General features: G+C 44.4%; 1 protein-coding gene across 2 annotated transcripts in view; it reads right to left on the bottom strand.

Annotated features, from left to right (window-relative positions):
- asic4a (acid-sensing (proton-gated) ion channel family member 4a) overlaps positions 1–2,614 on the bottom strand; it is a 98,946-nt gene extending 96,332 nt beyond the window's left edge. For both annotated transcript variants that reach the window (XM_031794195.1, XM_031794188.1), the window contains exon 1: positions 1,725–2,614. In XM_031794195.1, coding sequence (XP_031650055.1) covers positions 1,725–2,300 — 576 coding nt within the window. In that variant the 5' untranslated portion in view covers positions 2,301–2,614. The remainder of the gene's footprint in view (positions 1–1,724) is intronic.
- Positions 2,615–14,731: the final 12,117 nt, after the last annotated feature.

Here is a 14,731-nt window from a genome sequence, read left to right as displayed (position 1 = left end):
CCAGGCTGACTGGCTCCTCACACGGACGCTCCCTCCAAGTTCTGCTGCCCTTGGGGGTGCAGTAAATGACATGTCATGCGTGGAAGAAGTAGGAAGCCTGTAACAAATCTAACTGACAGCCCCCCCCCCCCCCCCCCCCCCAAATGCCGACCACAGAGCTATACAGAGAAAGAACAGCAACTTAAGGAACTTTCTATGGGATCTTAAATCTGTGCTGAAGTCAGTCCCCATCCAAAAGAACTAGCAAGGTTTCAACAGCTGACACGGGACAGCCCAGTTCCTGGACGTCACGCTCCTCCCCTAATTAATGTACCGCACAAGAAGTGACTGTCAACGTGTCAGAGGACGTTCTCATCAGCTGGTGTAGAAATGCTGTAGCTTGAACCCGAGTGCATAACAAACTGTTTGGAATCACATCTCCACAGCTGCCAGTGTTTTGCCATCTTTACCCATCTTTTTGGTCCCCTAGGGATGCATGGCATTTTCCTTAGCATGTCAAAATGTAAAATGTAAAATCTTACTAAATGTACATGTCAGGGGTAGTAAAATGTCTATGTGAGTGATTCTTTAGGATCAGAAATACTACGAAGAGGAAAAAGCTGCCTATACATTGCAGCAGCCACAGAAATCAGGGAGGACACGTCATTATTTCCTTGGTCCGTAACTTGGCATATCAAAGGTTAAAACGGTGTAATACCACGATAAGAGAGAATCCTTGGGTCTCAGGAAGGTGAGCATATCAATGTTCAACAGACCCTATTAACACTTGACACCAGTACTTTATCATCACTAAAGCAATTGCATATTCCTGTTCCTCCTTGAGAGAGGGAAAAAAAATCCATCTCCTATCAGGACTGTGGCTTTAATAAATAGTGCACAACACACACATGCACAACACACACAGAGAGAGAGAGAGAGAGAGAGAGAGAGGGAGGGAGAGAGAGACAGAGAGAGAGAGAGAGAGGACATGACTGGATGTGAGAGAAGCTTATGGAAATGGTTTAATTCCTTTTAGTCAATCTGGCTAATGCAAAAATCATGTATGTCTGTCTCTAAATATTTCATCTTAACAGCAGCGAGATTGAAATACAACATTGGTGGAACATTACTCCTTCCCTCCTGAAAGGTACAAGAGCTGTGAGAGCTAGGGAGCCACAATCCCAGACAGAGAAAGAGAGAGAGGGCGTGAGGGAGAGAGAAGTTAGCTTTTAAAAGGTAATTTTGTGGCCGTGTACTCTCTCAGTTGCAAACAATTTTTCTCTTGAGAGCAGCCAGAGCCGTTGTTCCATGCCGTGACATTCTCAAACGCTAGGAAATCATTAGAGAACTGTTGCTCCCCTGTATATGACGAAAGATAACAGAGACACAGAGCTCTGAATCCTATTTATTTCAGCTTTTCCCAGTAAAAAGCACATGGCTCTTGAAGTAACACTAAAACACAGAGAATTTAAATTACACTGCCTTTAAAGTATATAGCCGACTCCAACATTTATCTTTCATGCCTCCAGGTGCTTTGCAAAAACAAGAAAAGTGTCCAAGGATCCGTGTTTTTGATCAAATTGCAGAATATTTAACTTCCAAACACATGTGTACTTATTTTTCTAATGCCCTGTGTTTTCGGTATCTGTAATGTTTTTTTAGTTCAGAAGAACCCGGGAATTAAATGTTCTTTCTCAGAACAAGACACAGGTATGTCAGCTACTTTGGGAAACTTTACAACTTACCACAGAGAAGTCCTCAGCAGAGCAGTTCTGTCCACTGAAGTTGCAGCTCTTCAGCATCTCGTCCAGCTGATGTCCTGTCCGGTTGAAGATGTCCTGCATGTCCGGCGCCGGATAGTCCAAATCGGTGGGCTTGTGGCCATCCCGGTTTTTTGGTGGTAGACCTGTGAGGTTAGCCAGGTGGTAGATGTCGGCGTCGGTGAGAGCGGAGAAGCGGAAGCGGTTGATGTTGCAGATGGTCACAGCGGGAAAGACCATCTCAGGGCTCGCTTCCTCATTCAGAGCGGTGACGTGAGGGTGCTCCAGGTAAGAGATGGCACACTTTGCCGCCTGGTACAGAAAGAGTGCCAGAGAAGCCAAAAAGGCAAGTGCCCAGAGGGTCTGCCGAATGCCCAGGCGCCCCGAGACAAAGATGTGGTTAATCCCGTGGAGAGAGCTGGAGTTGGCGAAGCCGACCAGGTCCTTAGCTGGAGGTGAGCAGCTCTCCTCAATCAGGCTCTCCTTGTCCCCATCCTGCTTGGCTTTCTGCTTCTCATCCTCCTCTGCAAATTTGATTTTGCAAACAAATTCGATCGGCATGTGGGCAGCCAGCTCTGCGTTTGGGGTTGTTTTGATGACAGCTGTCAGCCCTGATCCACTTGTCCCGTCTTCTCCGGCTGTTGTCCTCAGAACAGATTACAACTCCACAAAGAAGAAGAAAAAGGCACGAGAGAGTTGCTGTTGCTGCTGCTGCTGTTAGTGCTGCTACTGCTCCTGCTGCTGCTACTGACTGCCACTGCTCGTAGTGAATAGTGCTGCTGTGCTGCTGTTCTGGATGCGTGTCTCAGTACTTGATCATCTCGCAGAGTCTTGCTTATCAGCAGTAATACAGCTGTCAAAAAAACACCCTTGCTCTCCGCTTCAGACCCACAGATGAAAATGCAGCATTTTGAGTCAAGCTAAAAGAGGCAGGGGGCTACTTAATAATTCATGAGAAGGCAACACTGTGATTATTTCCTCCTCACTGGCGCGGGCTGCAACTTCCCCCGTTGTACGTCACTGTGCTTCCCACAGCCCGCTCCTGCTTAATCCACTTGTTTGAAACGGTCTTACTCCTTGACCGTTATAAGTTAGGGTCAAAGGTTGTTCTGCCAAACATCCGGTGCTTTATGAGAATTGCAGGGTGTCACTAGTTTTTAATGCCCCCCCCCTCCTCAGATCCCCAGAGAATGCCTAATTAGAACAATGATGAGGAGTGAGAGAAGTGGAAAGGAGCACCAGGCAACTCCTAGCAATCAATCTCCTCTTTGGAACAACAACAAAAAAGTGAAAGACTATCGATCCGGCTGAAGCATCTGTCAGAGATTAAGGAAGGCAGTACAACGGTCCTTTCTTATCAGGAATTAATGGCAGCGTCACAGGCTCCAGCACAAATTTGAATTCGGGGATGCCTTCTGATCTGGGACCATGATGACGCTGGAGATGTTGAAATAAAGTATAGATTTCCACCCACTCCTCCTATTTGACAGTGTGCGCCTTCATGTTATTAACGGCCATTATCAGATTGCCAAACAAAACGATGTGAATGGGAGACACAAAAGTGGGCTCCCTAATGCATGTTATTCCCCTTTAAATTGGATTAGTCATGTGATTCACATCACACAGGGCTGGGACCTTTAGAGGAAAAAGGCATGTTGGAAGATGAATTTAAAACGCATTCAACATACAGTACGTGCCAAGTCCTCTCAAGTGGAGATGGTGAGAGGGTAGAGGATATAGGATGATTACAGATTGAACAAGGAACTACTGGGGGCCAATGAGGCTTTTAAAAGCTTCATCACATTGTTATTTCCACGGACCCTCCCCTTTCTTACTCACTCACTATATAGACTGGGGGGACTAAATTAAACTGTGAAACAGCAGGAAAGTTGACTTTTGACTTCTGAAAGTTAATAACCGAATAGCATGAAATCTTGTCAAATTATAGAAAGAAGAAATGATCAAGAATGCAGATATTGATTGAAAAGACAAGAACAATCGATATACGCTTAGTTTGCGCAAGCCAAGGAAATTCCCATCCACAGTGAGAGCTGACAAAGTGCCCTCAAGTAGCTGCTGAAGCCATACCCTTGACCCTTCTCCCTTGATCAATGTCATGGTAGTCACTTCAACGAGGGTTTTTACTCCGTCAAACAGAAAGGGATGGACCCTTGATCATAATTCCGCACAGATACATTGAGACACTGTGTCTAAGGAATATTACATTAACTTGGTGGTAATGATGTTTAGATGGATTAACCATGCTTCTGGCAGTGAGGTCTGCTGTACATTAAGTATTTTGTTGAGAGATACCCTGAAGATGCTGAGGTTCTTTACAACAGCCACACAGAGGGCTGGGCAGACCGTCATCCCGGGGGAGGGGGTACAGCCCTCATTCCTGCCTACAAAAAAATATAGCAGCCACATCTGGCAAATCCAACAATTTCTCATAATGGAGAGAATTATATTTGCATTTAGCCAAGACAGGTTTTTTTCATCTTACAACCCAAAAAACACAGTACACTAACAGATTAAATATATAAACGATGTCAATGAGTTACATTTCATGCAAGGAAACTACGCACAAATCTATGGATTCCACGACTGGGAATACAGATATGCATCTGTTGGTCACAGATACCTTAAAAAAAAAAGTAGGGGCGTGAATCAGAAAACCGGTCAGTATTTGGTGTGACCACTGTTTGCCTCATGCAGCCGACACATCTCCTTTGCATAGAGTGAATCAGGCTGTCGATTGTGGCCCGTAGAATGTCGCCCCACTCCTCTTCAATGGCTGTGCGAAGTTGACGGATATTTGCGGGAACTGGAACATGCTGTCGCACACATTGATCCAGAGCATCCCTAACATGCTCTATGGGTGATATGTCTGGTGAGTATGCAGGTCATGGAAGAACTTTGACATTTTCAGCATCCAGGAAGTGTGTACAGATCCTTGCGACATGCGGCTGTGCATTTTCATGCTGAAACATGAGTTGATGGCGGCGGATGAACAATGGGTCTCAGGATCTCATCACAGTATCTCTGTGCATTGAAATTGCCATCGATTTAATTAAATTGTGTTTGTTGTCTGTAGCTTATGCCTGCCCATACCATAACCCCACTGTCATCATGGGGCACTCTGTTCACAACGTTGACATCAGCAAACCGCTCACCCATACGACGACATACACGCTGTCTGCCATACAGTATGCCCGGTACAGTTGAAAACGTGATTCATCCGTGAGGACCACACTACTCCAGCGTGCCAGTGGCCATCAAAGATGAGCATTTACCCACTGTAGTTGGTTACGACGCCGAACTGCAGTCAGGTCAAGACCCTGGTGAAGATGACAACCACGCAGGTGAGCTTCCTTGTTTCTCACAGTTTGTGCAGAAATTCTTTGGTTGTGCAAACCCACATTTTCATCACCTGTCCGGGTGGCTGGTCTCAGACGATCCCGCAGGTGAAGAAGCCGGATGTGGAGGTCCTGGGCTGGAGTGGTTACACGTGATCTGCGTTTGTGAGGCTGGTTGGAGCTATTGCCAAATTCTCTAAAACGACGTTGAAGGCGGCTTATGGTAGAGAAATGAATATGAAATTCTCCGGCAACAGCTCTGGTGGACATTCCAGCAGTCAGCATGCACAACATTTTAGGGAAATAACCTTTTTTTGTGCGTATGTAAAATGTCTGGGACCATTTCATCTCATTAAACATGGGACCTTTACATGCTGAATGAAATTTTTGTTGAGCATAGATTATAAACAACTTTTTTTGCTGTTTCAATCACATTATTAAAATATTTTGAGAGCTCAAAAATAAGGAGGAATGGGTTCATCCAGCGATACTGTAGCTCTAGTATTTGATAGCAGCTAGTAGCTGTAGTCTTTTTATCCCAGTGAAAAGGAAAATGGTGCTACTGATAAGCTGTGAAAGGAAGCACCTGCCACTCCCAGTAGCATGGTAATTCCCTGCCGTGTGTTGTACCTTAGTTCAGCATCTTTGTGCTTTTTGTCATACCCTGCTTTATGTTGAGATGCAAAAACGACAAACCTTTCAGCAGCCATTGTTCACGCACAAAGCACACATGCAATATAGGGTATTTCTGATTGGTTTGGTGTATTTCAAAGACGTGGGGGGAAAAATCATAACATCTTAAAGAAAGCTATTGTGATGATAGGATTCAATAGGCCTCCAGTGAAGTGATTAAGTGAACCCTAGAGACTATGGTAAATATTAATAAATAAAATAATAAAATAATAAATAGGGATTAGGGAGAAAAAAATCTACACATTAAGACATTCTTTTTGGACAATATTATATAGATTCTTTGACTCCAAGTATAATTGGATAATATAACACCCAAAACTCCAGTGTTGTTCATTCTATAGCTTATTCTCCATCTACCTTTTAAATAGTGGGCCAACACGTTTTCAGCTCTTTCATTTCCATGACGGATCAAAACCCATTTTCTCACGCGCTCTCTGCAGCAGACAGAAAGTGAACAATATGATTGGAACACCAAATATCAATCAAATTGCAGTATCGAATCGCAATACATATAGAATCGTACGAATCACAGTACATATCGCATCGGCACTTAAGTATCATGATAAGATGGTATCGTGAGGTTCCTGGCAATTCTCAGCCCTGGTAAAAATCATATTACATTTCATATCATATTTTGGTAGCAGCAGCCGAGCAAATGTCACTCGTTGGCTTCAGGCTATTCAACTCCTTTGTCCATTTAAAAAACTATTGTGATGGAAGGGATTACTTGATACTGTATGCAACATACAAAATCAACAACATGTAAGTATACTGAACAAAAATATGAACACAACATGTAGAGTGTTAGTCGCATGTTTCATGAGCTGAAATTAAACATCCCAGAAATGTTCCATATACGCACAAAGAGCTTATGTATCTAAAATGTTGTGCACAAATTTGTTTACATCCCTGTTTGTGATCATTTCTCCTTTGCCAAGATAATCCATCCACCTGACAGGTGTAGCATGTCTGATTAAATAGCATGATCATTACACAGGTGCACCTTGTGCTGGTGACAATAAAAGGCCACTCTAAAATGTGCAGTTTTGTCACACAACTCAATGCCACAGATGTCTCAAGCTTTGAGGGAGCGTGCAATTGGCATGCTGACTGCAGGAATGTCCACCAGACCTGTTGCCAGAGAATTGAATGTTAATTTATCAACCATAAGCTGCCTCCAAAGTAATTTTTGAGAATTTGGCAGTACATCTAACCGGCCACACAAACTCAGACCACGTGTAACCACGCCAGCCCAGGACCTCAACATCTGACTTCTTCACCTGCTGGATCATCTGAGACCATCCAAATCAAATCAAATTTTTTTGTCACATTCACATGGTTAGCAGATGTTAATGCGAGTGTAGTGAAATGCTGTGCCTCTAGTTCCAACCATGCAGTAATATATAACAAGTAATCTAACAATTTCACAAAAACTACCTTATACACACACAAGTGTAGAGGAATGAATAAGAATATGTACATAAAAATATATGGATGAGCGATGGCCGAACGGCATAGGCAAGATGCAGTAGATGGTATAGAGTACAGTATATACATATGAGATGAGTAAAGTAGGGTATGTAAACATTATATAAAGTGCCATTGTTTAAAGTGGCTAGTGATACATTTATTACATCCAATTTTTAATTATTAAAGTGGATGATAGCGGGATGAACAGGCAGTGGCTCGGGTGGTTGTTGTCCTTGATGATCTTTTTGGCCTTCCTGCGACATCGGGTGGTGTAGGTGTCCTGGCGGGCAGGTAGTTTGCCACCGGTGATGCGTTGTGCAGACCTCACTACCTTCTGGAGAGCCTTATGGTTGTGGGCACGGCAGTAACCGTACCAGGCGGTGGTACAGCCAGACAAGATGCTCTCGATCGTGCATCTGTAAAAGTTTGTGAGTGTTTTTGGTGACAATCTGAATTTGTTCAGCCTCCTGAGGTTGAAGAGGCACTGTCTGTGTGGGTGGACCATTTCAGTTTGTCCGTGATGTGTACGCCGAGGAACTTAAAACTTTCCACCTTCTCCACTACTGTCCCGTCGATGTGGATAGGGGGCTGCTCCCTCTGGTGTTTCCTGAAGTCCACAATCATCTCCTTTGTTTTGTTGACATTGATTATGAGGTTGTTTTCCTAACACCACACTCCGAGGGCCCTCACCTCCTCCTTGTAGGCCGTGTCGTCGTTGTTGGTAATCAAGCCTACCACTGTAGTGTCGTCGGCAAACTTGATGATTGAGTTGGAGAAGTGCATGGCCATGCAGTCATGGGTGAACAGGGAGTACAGGAGAGGGCTGAGAATGCACCCTTGTGGGGACCGTGTGTTGAGGATCAGCGGGGTGGAGATGTTGTTTCCTACTCTCACCACCTGGGAGCGGCCCGTCAGGAAGTCCAGGACCCAGTTGAACAGGGCGGGGTCGAGACCCAGGGTTTCGAGCTTAATGTTGAGTTTGGAGGGTACTATGGTGTTAAATGCTGAGCCGTAGTCGATGAGCAGCATTCTTACATAGGTATTCCTCTTGTCCAGATGGGTTATGGCAGTGTGCAGTGTGATTGTGATTGCGTCGTCTGTGGACCTATTGGGGCGGTAAACAAATTGAAGTGGGTCTAGGGTGTCAGCTAGGGTGGAGGTGATATGGTCCTTGACTAGTCTCTTAAATCACTCCATGATGACGGAAGTGAGTGCTAAGGGGCGATAGTCATATAACTCCGTTACCTTAGCTTTCTTGGGAACAGGAACAATGGTGGCCCTCTTGAAGCATGTGGGAACAGCAGACTGGGATAGGGATTGATTGAATATGTCCGTAAACACACCAGCCAGCTGGTCTGTGCATGCGCTGAGGATGCGGCTAGGGATGCCGTCTGGCCCGGCAGCCTTGCGAGGGTTAACACATTTAAATGTTTGGCTGCAGTGAAGGAGAGCCCGCAGGTTTTGGTAGTGGGCCGTGTCGGTGGCACTGTATTGTCCTCAATGCGAGCAAAGAAGTTGTCCACCCAGACAGCTGATGAAACTGTGGGCATGCACAACCGAAGTATGTCTGCATAAACTGTCAAAAACTGTCTCAGGGAAGCCCATCTGCAGGTGGAAAACAGCGTGTATGGCGTTGTGTGGGCGAACAGTTTGCTGAGGTCAACGTTGTGAACAGAGTGCCCCATGGTGGTGGGGTTATGGTATGTACAGTCATAATCTACAGACAACAAACACAATAGCATTTTATCGATGGCAATTTGAATGCACATATATACCGTGACGAGATCATGAGGCCCATTTTCGTACCATTCATCCACCGCCATCACCTCATGTTTCAGCATGAAAACACACGGCCCCATGTCGCAAGGATCTGTACACACTTCCTGGATGCTGAAAATGTCCCAGTTCTTCCATTGCCTGCATACTCAGACATGTCACCCATCAAGCATGTTTGGGATGCTCTGGATCGATGTGTATGACAACGTGTCCCAGTTCCCACCAATATCCAGCAACTTCACACACTCATTGAAGAAGAGTGGGACAACATTCCACAGGCCACAATCAACAGCCTGATTAACTCTATGCAAAGGAGATGTGTCACGCTGCATGAGGCAAGTGGTCATCACACCAGATACTGATACTGGTTTTCTGATTCACACCTCTACCTTTTTTTAATGGAATCTCTTACCAACAGATGCATTTATATATTCCCAGTCATGTGAAAGCCATAGATTAGGGCCTAATGAATACATTTCAATTGACTGATTTCCTTATATGAACTGTAACCAAGCAAAATCTTTAAAATTGTTGAATGTTGCGTTCATATCTCTGTTCAGCATAGAACTGGAGAATTATCTTCACTTTTCAGTTTTGTGCTACATAATAAATCCAGAATGTTGCGCTTCCGTTTTGCTGTTCAATATATTTTTGATTTATCTTGGGAAGAAATATATTTTCTTTTATCTCTGCTGAAAGAATTGTTCCTTGGGGTGAATGTTTTCCACACAGGCATATCTATTCATTCCCAAGAGTGCAACTATGAGATAGGAAGTTTGACGTTCTGACAGACCCTAGCCAGCCTTGCTGCTACACAAGCAAAGGAACTTTGAGACTCTGAGGCTATGTAATTGTTGATAGAGAGGTATTAATTCTCTGACAGTAGTTAAAAAATGTTCCTTGAATGCAGGTGAGGTAACAAGCAGTAACAAAGGTGTTTATCTGCACCAAACAGACAATCCAACTGCCTGAAACCGACCAGGGAAATGTCAGATTTACATTTAAGCAAAACAATATTGTATTTCTAGTTGGTTTTCCTCATTTGAGGATAGGGGACTGAGAGAAATGGAAGGATGTGTTGATATTTAAAAATAAAAATGTAAGTAATAAATAGCATAGATCCCAGTTTGGGAGATTCAAGTGTAAAATTAAGGTAAGATAACAACAACAACAAAAATATGTCCCTAAATTCCGATCATTTTCCCACTAATTGGTCTTTTGACAAATCACGTCAGATCTTTTCACGTCCGATCTTTTTCAGAGCTGATCTGATTGGTCAAAATAACTGAAGTGTCTGTCCTATATCTGAGAGTTATAAGAAAGATCAGGAAATGATATATATATATATATATACATGTATTTGACACCTCCATATATCCTTCCATAAACTTTTCAAACTGGTACTGGGGAACCTTCAGACAAGTCTTGTGAGGCTTGTGGTTGGTCCTAGAGCAAAACAACCAACATGTACCTGTTTGGAGCCCAAACTGTTCCCGACGCTACAGACAGAACTTGTCAGTACAGCTGATCTGCCGAGTCCCAAGACGCTTGTGGGGGCTCGTATCAAAACGTCTCATCTTTCCATAGAGGGGTCATAATACACTGCTCAAAAAAATAAAGGGAACACTAAAATAACACATCCTAGATCTGAATGAATGAAATATTCTTATTAAATACTTTTTTCTTTACATAGTTGAATGTGCTGACAACAAAATCACACAAAAATGATCAATGGAAATCAAATTTATCAACCCATGGAGGTTGAAAATTAAAGTGGAAAACCACACTACAGGCTGCTCCTGGCTGACTTTGATGTAATGTCCTTAAAACAAGTCAAAATGAGGCTCAGTAGTGTGTGTGGCCTCCACGTGCCTGTATGACCTCCCTACAACGCCTGGGCATGCTCCTGATGAGATGGCGGATGGTCTCCTGAGGGATCTCCTCCCAGACCTGGACTAAAACATCCGCCAACTCCTGGACAGTCTGTGGTTTAACGTGGTGTTGGTGGATGGAGCGAGGCATGATGTCCCAGATGTGCTCAATTGGATTCAGGTCTGGGGAACGGGCGGGCCAGTCCATAGCATCAATGCCTTCCTCTTGCAGGAACTGCTGACACACTCCAGCCACATGAGGTCTAGCATTGTCTTGCATTAGGAGGAGCCCAGGAACAACCACACCAGCATATGGTCTCACAAGGGGTCTGAGGATCTCATCTCGGTACCTAATGGCAGTCAGGCTACCTCTGGCGAGCACATGGAGGGCTGTGCGGCCCCCCAAAGAAATGCCACCCCACACCATGACTGACCCACCTGCCAAACCGGTCATGCTGGAGGATGTTGCATGTCACGTCTGTCACATGTGCTCAGTGTGAACCTGCTTTCATCTGTGAAGAGCACAGGGCGCCAGTGGCGAATTTGCCAATATTGGTGTTCTCTGGCAAATGCCAAACGTCCTGCACGGTGTTGGGCTGTAAGCACAACCCCCACATGTGGACGTCGGGCCCTCATACCACCCTCATGGAGTCTGTTTCTGACCGTTTGAGCAGACACATGCACATTTGTGGCCTGCTGGAGGTCATTTTGCAAGGCTCTGGCAGTGCTCCTCCTTGCACAAAGGCGGAGGTAGCGGTCCTGCTGCTGGGTTGTTGCCCTCCTACGGCCTCCTCCACGTCTCTTGATGTACTGGCCTGTCTCCTGGTAGCGCCTCCATGCTCTGGACACTACGCTGACAGACACAGCAAACCTTCTTGCCACAGCTCTCATTGATGTCCCATCCTGGATGAGCTGCACTACTTGAGCCACTTGTGTGGGTTGTAGACTCCGTCTCATGCTACCACTAGAGTGAAAGCACCGCCAGCATTCAAAATTGACCAAAACATCAGCCAGGAAGCATAGGAACTGAGAAGTGGTCTGTGGTCACAAACCGCAGAACAACTCCTTTATTGGGGGTGTCTTGCTAATTGCCTATAATTTCCACCTGTTGTCTATACCATTTGCACAACAGCATGTGAAATGTATTGTCAATCAGTGTTGCTTCCTAAGTGGACAGTTTGATTTCACAGAAGTGTGATTGACTTGGAGTTACATTGTGTTGTTTAAGTGTTCCCTTTATTTTTTGGAGCAGTGTAGTTTGTATGCCAAACTGTTCAGACGCTACAGATGGTTTTGTGAGAAAAAAAAAACATTTTCACGATGCCTCATGGTCTGACAAACGCTGCTCTAGCTCTTGCCGCCTTTCACAGAAGCTGCAGATGTGGAACCTTGGTGGATGTGCCGTATTGAGACGCATCCATTGCAACAAAAAAAACTACGGACATCTCTAGTTTAAACCAACGGATCATTGTGGGGATTTTTTTCTTACGCTAGCCTGCTAGCTTTTATTTTATTTGAGAGATTACGTCATGCGTCGCAGTGCTTGAGGCGTCGCCACAGATCCGGGTTCAATCGCGGGCTGTGTCGCAGCCGGCCCGAGACCGGGAGACCTATGAGGCCGGCTGGGATATCCTTGTCCCATCGCGCTCTAGCGACTCCTGTGGCGGGCCGGGCGCAGTGCATGCTGACCCTGTTGCCAGTTGCACGGGGTTTCCTCCAACACAATAGTACGGCTGGCTTCTGGGTTAAGCGAGTATTGGGTCAAGAAGCAGTGTGGCTTGGCGGGGTCATGTTTCGGTGGCCGAATGGCTCTCAACCTTTGCCTCTCCCGAGTCCGTACGGGAGTTGCAGAGAAGGGACAAGACTGTAACTATCAATTGGATATCACAAAATTGGGGAGAAAAATGGGTAAAAAAATATATATAAATAAAATAGGTAATATTGTTACACCAGGTAATAAATGGAACAGTGGGAGGGGACACACAGAAACAGACACACTAACATATTATTTTGTTGTATTGTTTGTATATCGTTGTATTTTCTATTTCTGTGACTGTCCTTGTCTAGCAGTGTATCAGTGTTTTGTTATACGTCCTGTTTTGTGTTTTTTGTGGACCCCAGGAAGAGTAGATACTGCTGGGGATCCAAATCAAATAAAAACCCTGCAGTGAATGTATTAACATGTTGCCCTGATATATGTACTGAGGCCAACCTTGCTGCTAAGTATAGAATTGGAATTTCGGCTTTACATCCGGTTCACAATTCATTACAGATTGAGACTTTTTTTAAATTTTAATTCCCCTGAAATTGCTAAAATAACTGGTATGACATTGAAAGCCACACACCAGACTTTTCCCCCCATTTATGCTGAGATTGGACACGGTACGGATCAGTCGCATAGTTCAGCCTTGGCCAGCACAAATCCTGCTCCCATGGTCTAATACTACATGAAAGTCCAAAGTGCCAGGGCCTAGTGAGAGCTCTCATTATTAAGGTTAGACTATCTACTGAAGGACCATATGGATACTCATTTTGCTGTATGTATGAATGGAGCCCATTGCCCAAGGGAGAAAAAGAAAGAGTGTAGCCAACGCAGTGGACTGAGGAATTGACATGCTCTGCACACATGAGCAGAAAGCTCAAGGTTCACTGATTATTTTCAGAGCCCCGAGGATCATTTTTATTCAAGAAGCAGTACACTGCTTTATTTAAAAATGCACAATGTCTTACTCATGTACACTACTGTTCAAAAGTTTGGGGTACTTAGAAATGTCCTTGTTTACCATGAATACATACATGAAATGAGTTGCAAAATGAACAGGAAATATAGTCAAGATGTTGACAAGGTCATAAATAATGATTTTTAATAGATTTTTTTTGTGTCCTTCAAACTTTGCTTTTGTCAAAGAATCCTCCATTTGCAGCAATTACAGCCTTGCAGACCTTTGGTATTCCAGTTGTCAATTTATTGAGGTAAACTGAAGAGATTTCACCCCATGCTTCCTGAAGTACCTCCCACAAGTTGGATTGGCTTGATGGGCACTTCTTATCTAAAACTGCTCCCACAACAGCTCAATAGGGTTGAGATCCGGTGACCGGTGACTGTGCTGGCCACACCATTATAGACAGAATACCAGCTGACTGCTTCTTCCCTAAATAGTTCTTGCATAGTTTTGAGCTGTACTTTGGATCATTGTCCTGTTGTAGGAGGAAATTGGCTCCAATTAAGCGCCATCCAAAGGGTATGGCATCTTTAAAAAAAATCTGCATGTGTTCTTTTGCCCATCTTAATCTTTTCATTTTATTGGCAAGTCTGAGATATGGCTTTTTCTTTGCAACTCTGCCTAGAAGGCCAGCATCCCGGAGTCGCCTCTTCACTGTTGACGTTGAAACGGGTGTTTTGCTTGTACTATTTAATGAAGCTGCCAGTTGAGGACTTGTGAGGCGTCTGTTTCTCAAACTAGACACTCTAATGTACTTGTCCTCTCGCTCAGTTGTGCATCGGCGCCTCCCACTACTCTTTTTATTCTGGTTAGAGCCAGTTTGCGCTGTTCTGTGAAGGGAGTAGTACACAGCGATGTACGAGATCTTCAGTTTCTTGCCAATTTCTTGCATGGAATAGCCTTCATTTCTCAGAGCAAGAATAGACTGACGAGTTTCAGAAGAAAGTTATTTGTTTCTGCCCATTTTGAGCCCGTAATCGAACCCATAAATGCTGATGCTCCAGATAATCTACTAGTATAAAGAAGGCCTTCTTTAATCAGGACAACACTTTTCAGCTGTGCTAACATAATTGCAAAAGGGTTATCTAATGATCAATTAGCCT

The sequence above is a fragment of the Oncorhynchus kisutch genome, linkage group LG2, assembly GCF_002021735.2.
Source record: "Oncorhynchus kisutch isolate 150728-3 linkage group LG2, Okis_V2, whole genome shotgun sequence".
Taxonomy (NCBI): Eukaryota; Metazoa; Chordata; class Actinopteri; order Salmoniformes; family Salmonidae; genus Oncorhynchus; species Oncorhynchus kisutch.
This window is presented reverse-complemented; position numbering and strand designations above follow the sequence as displayed.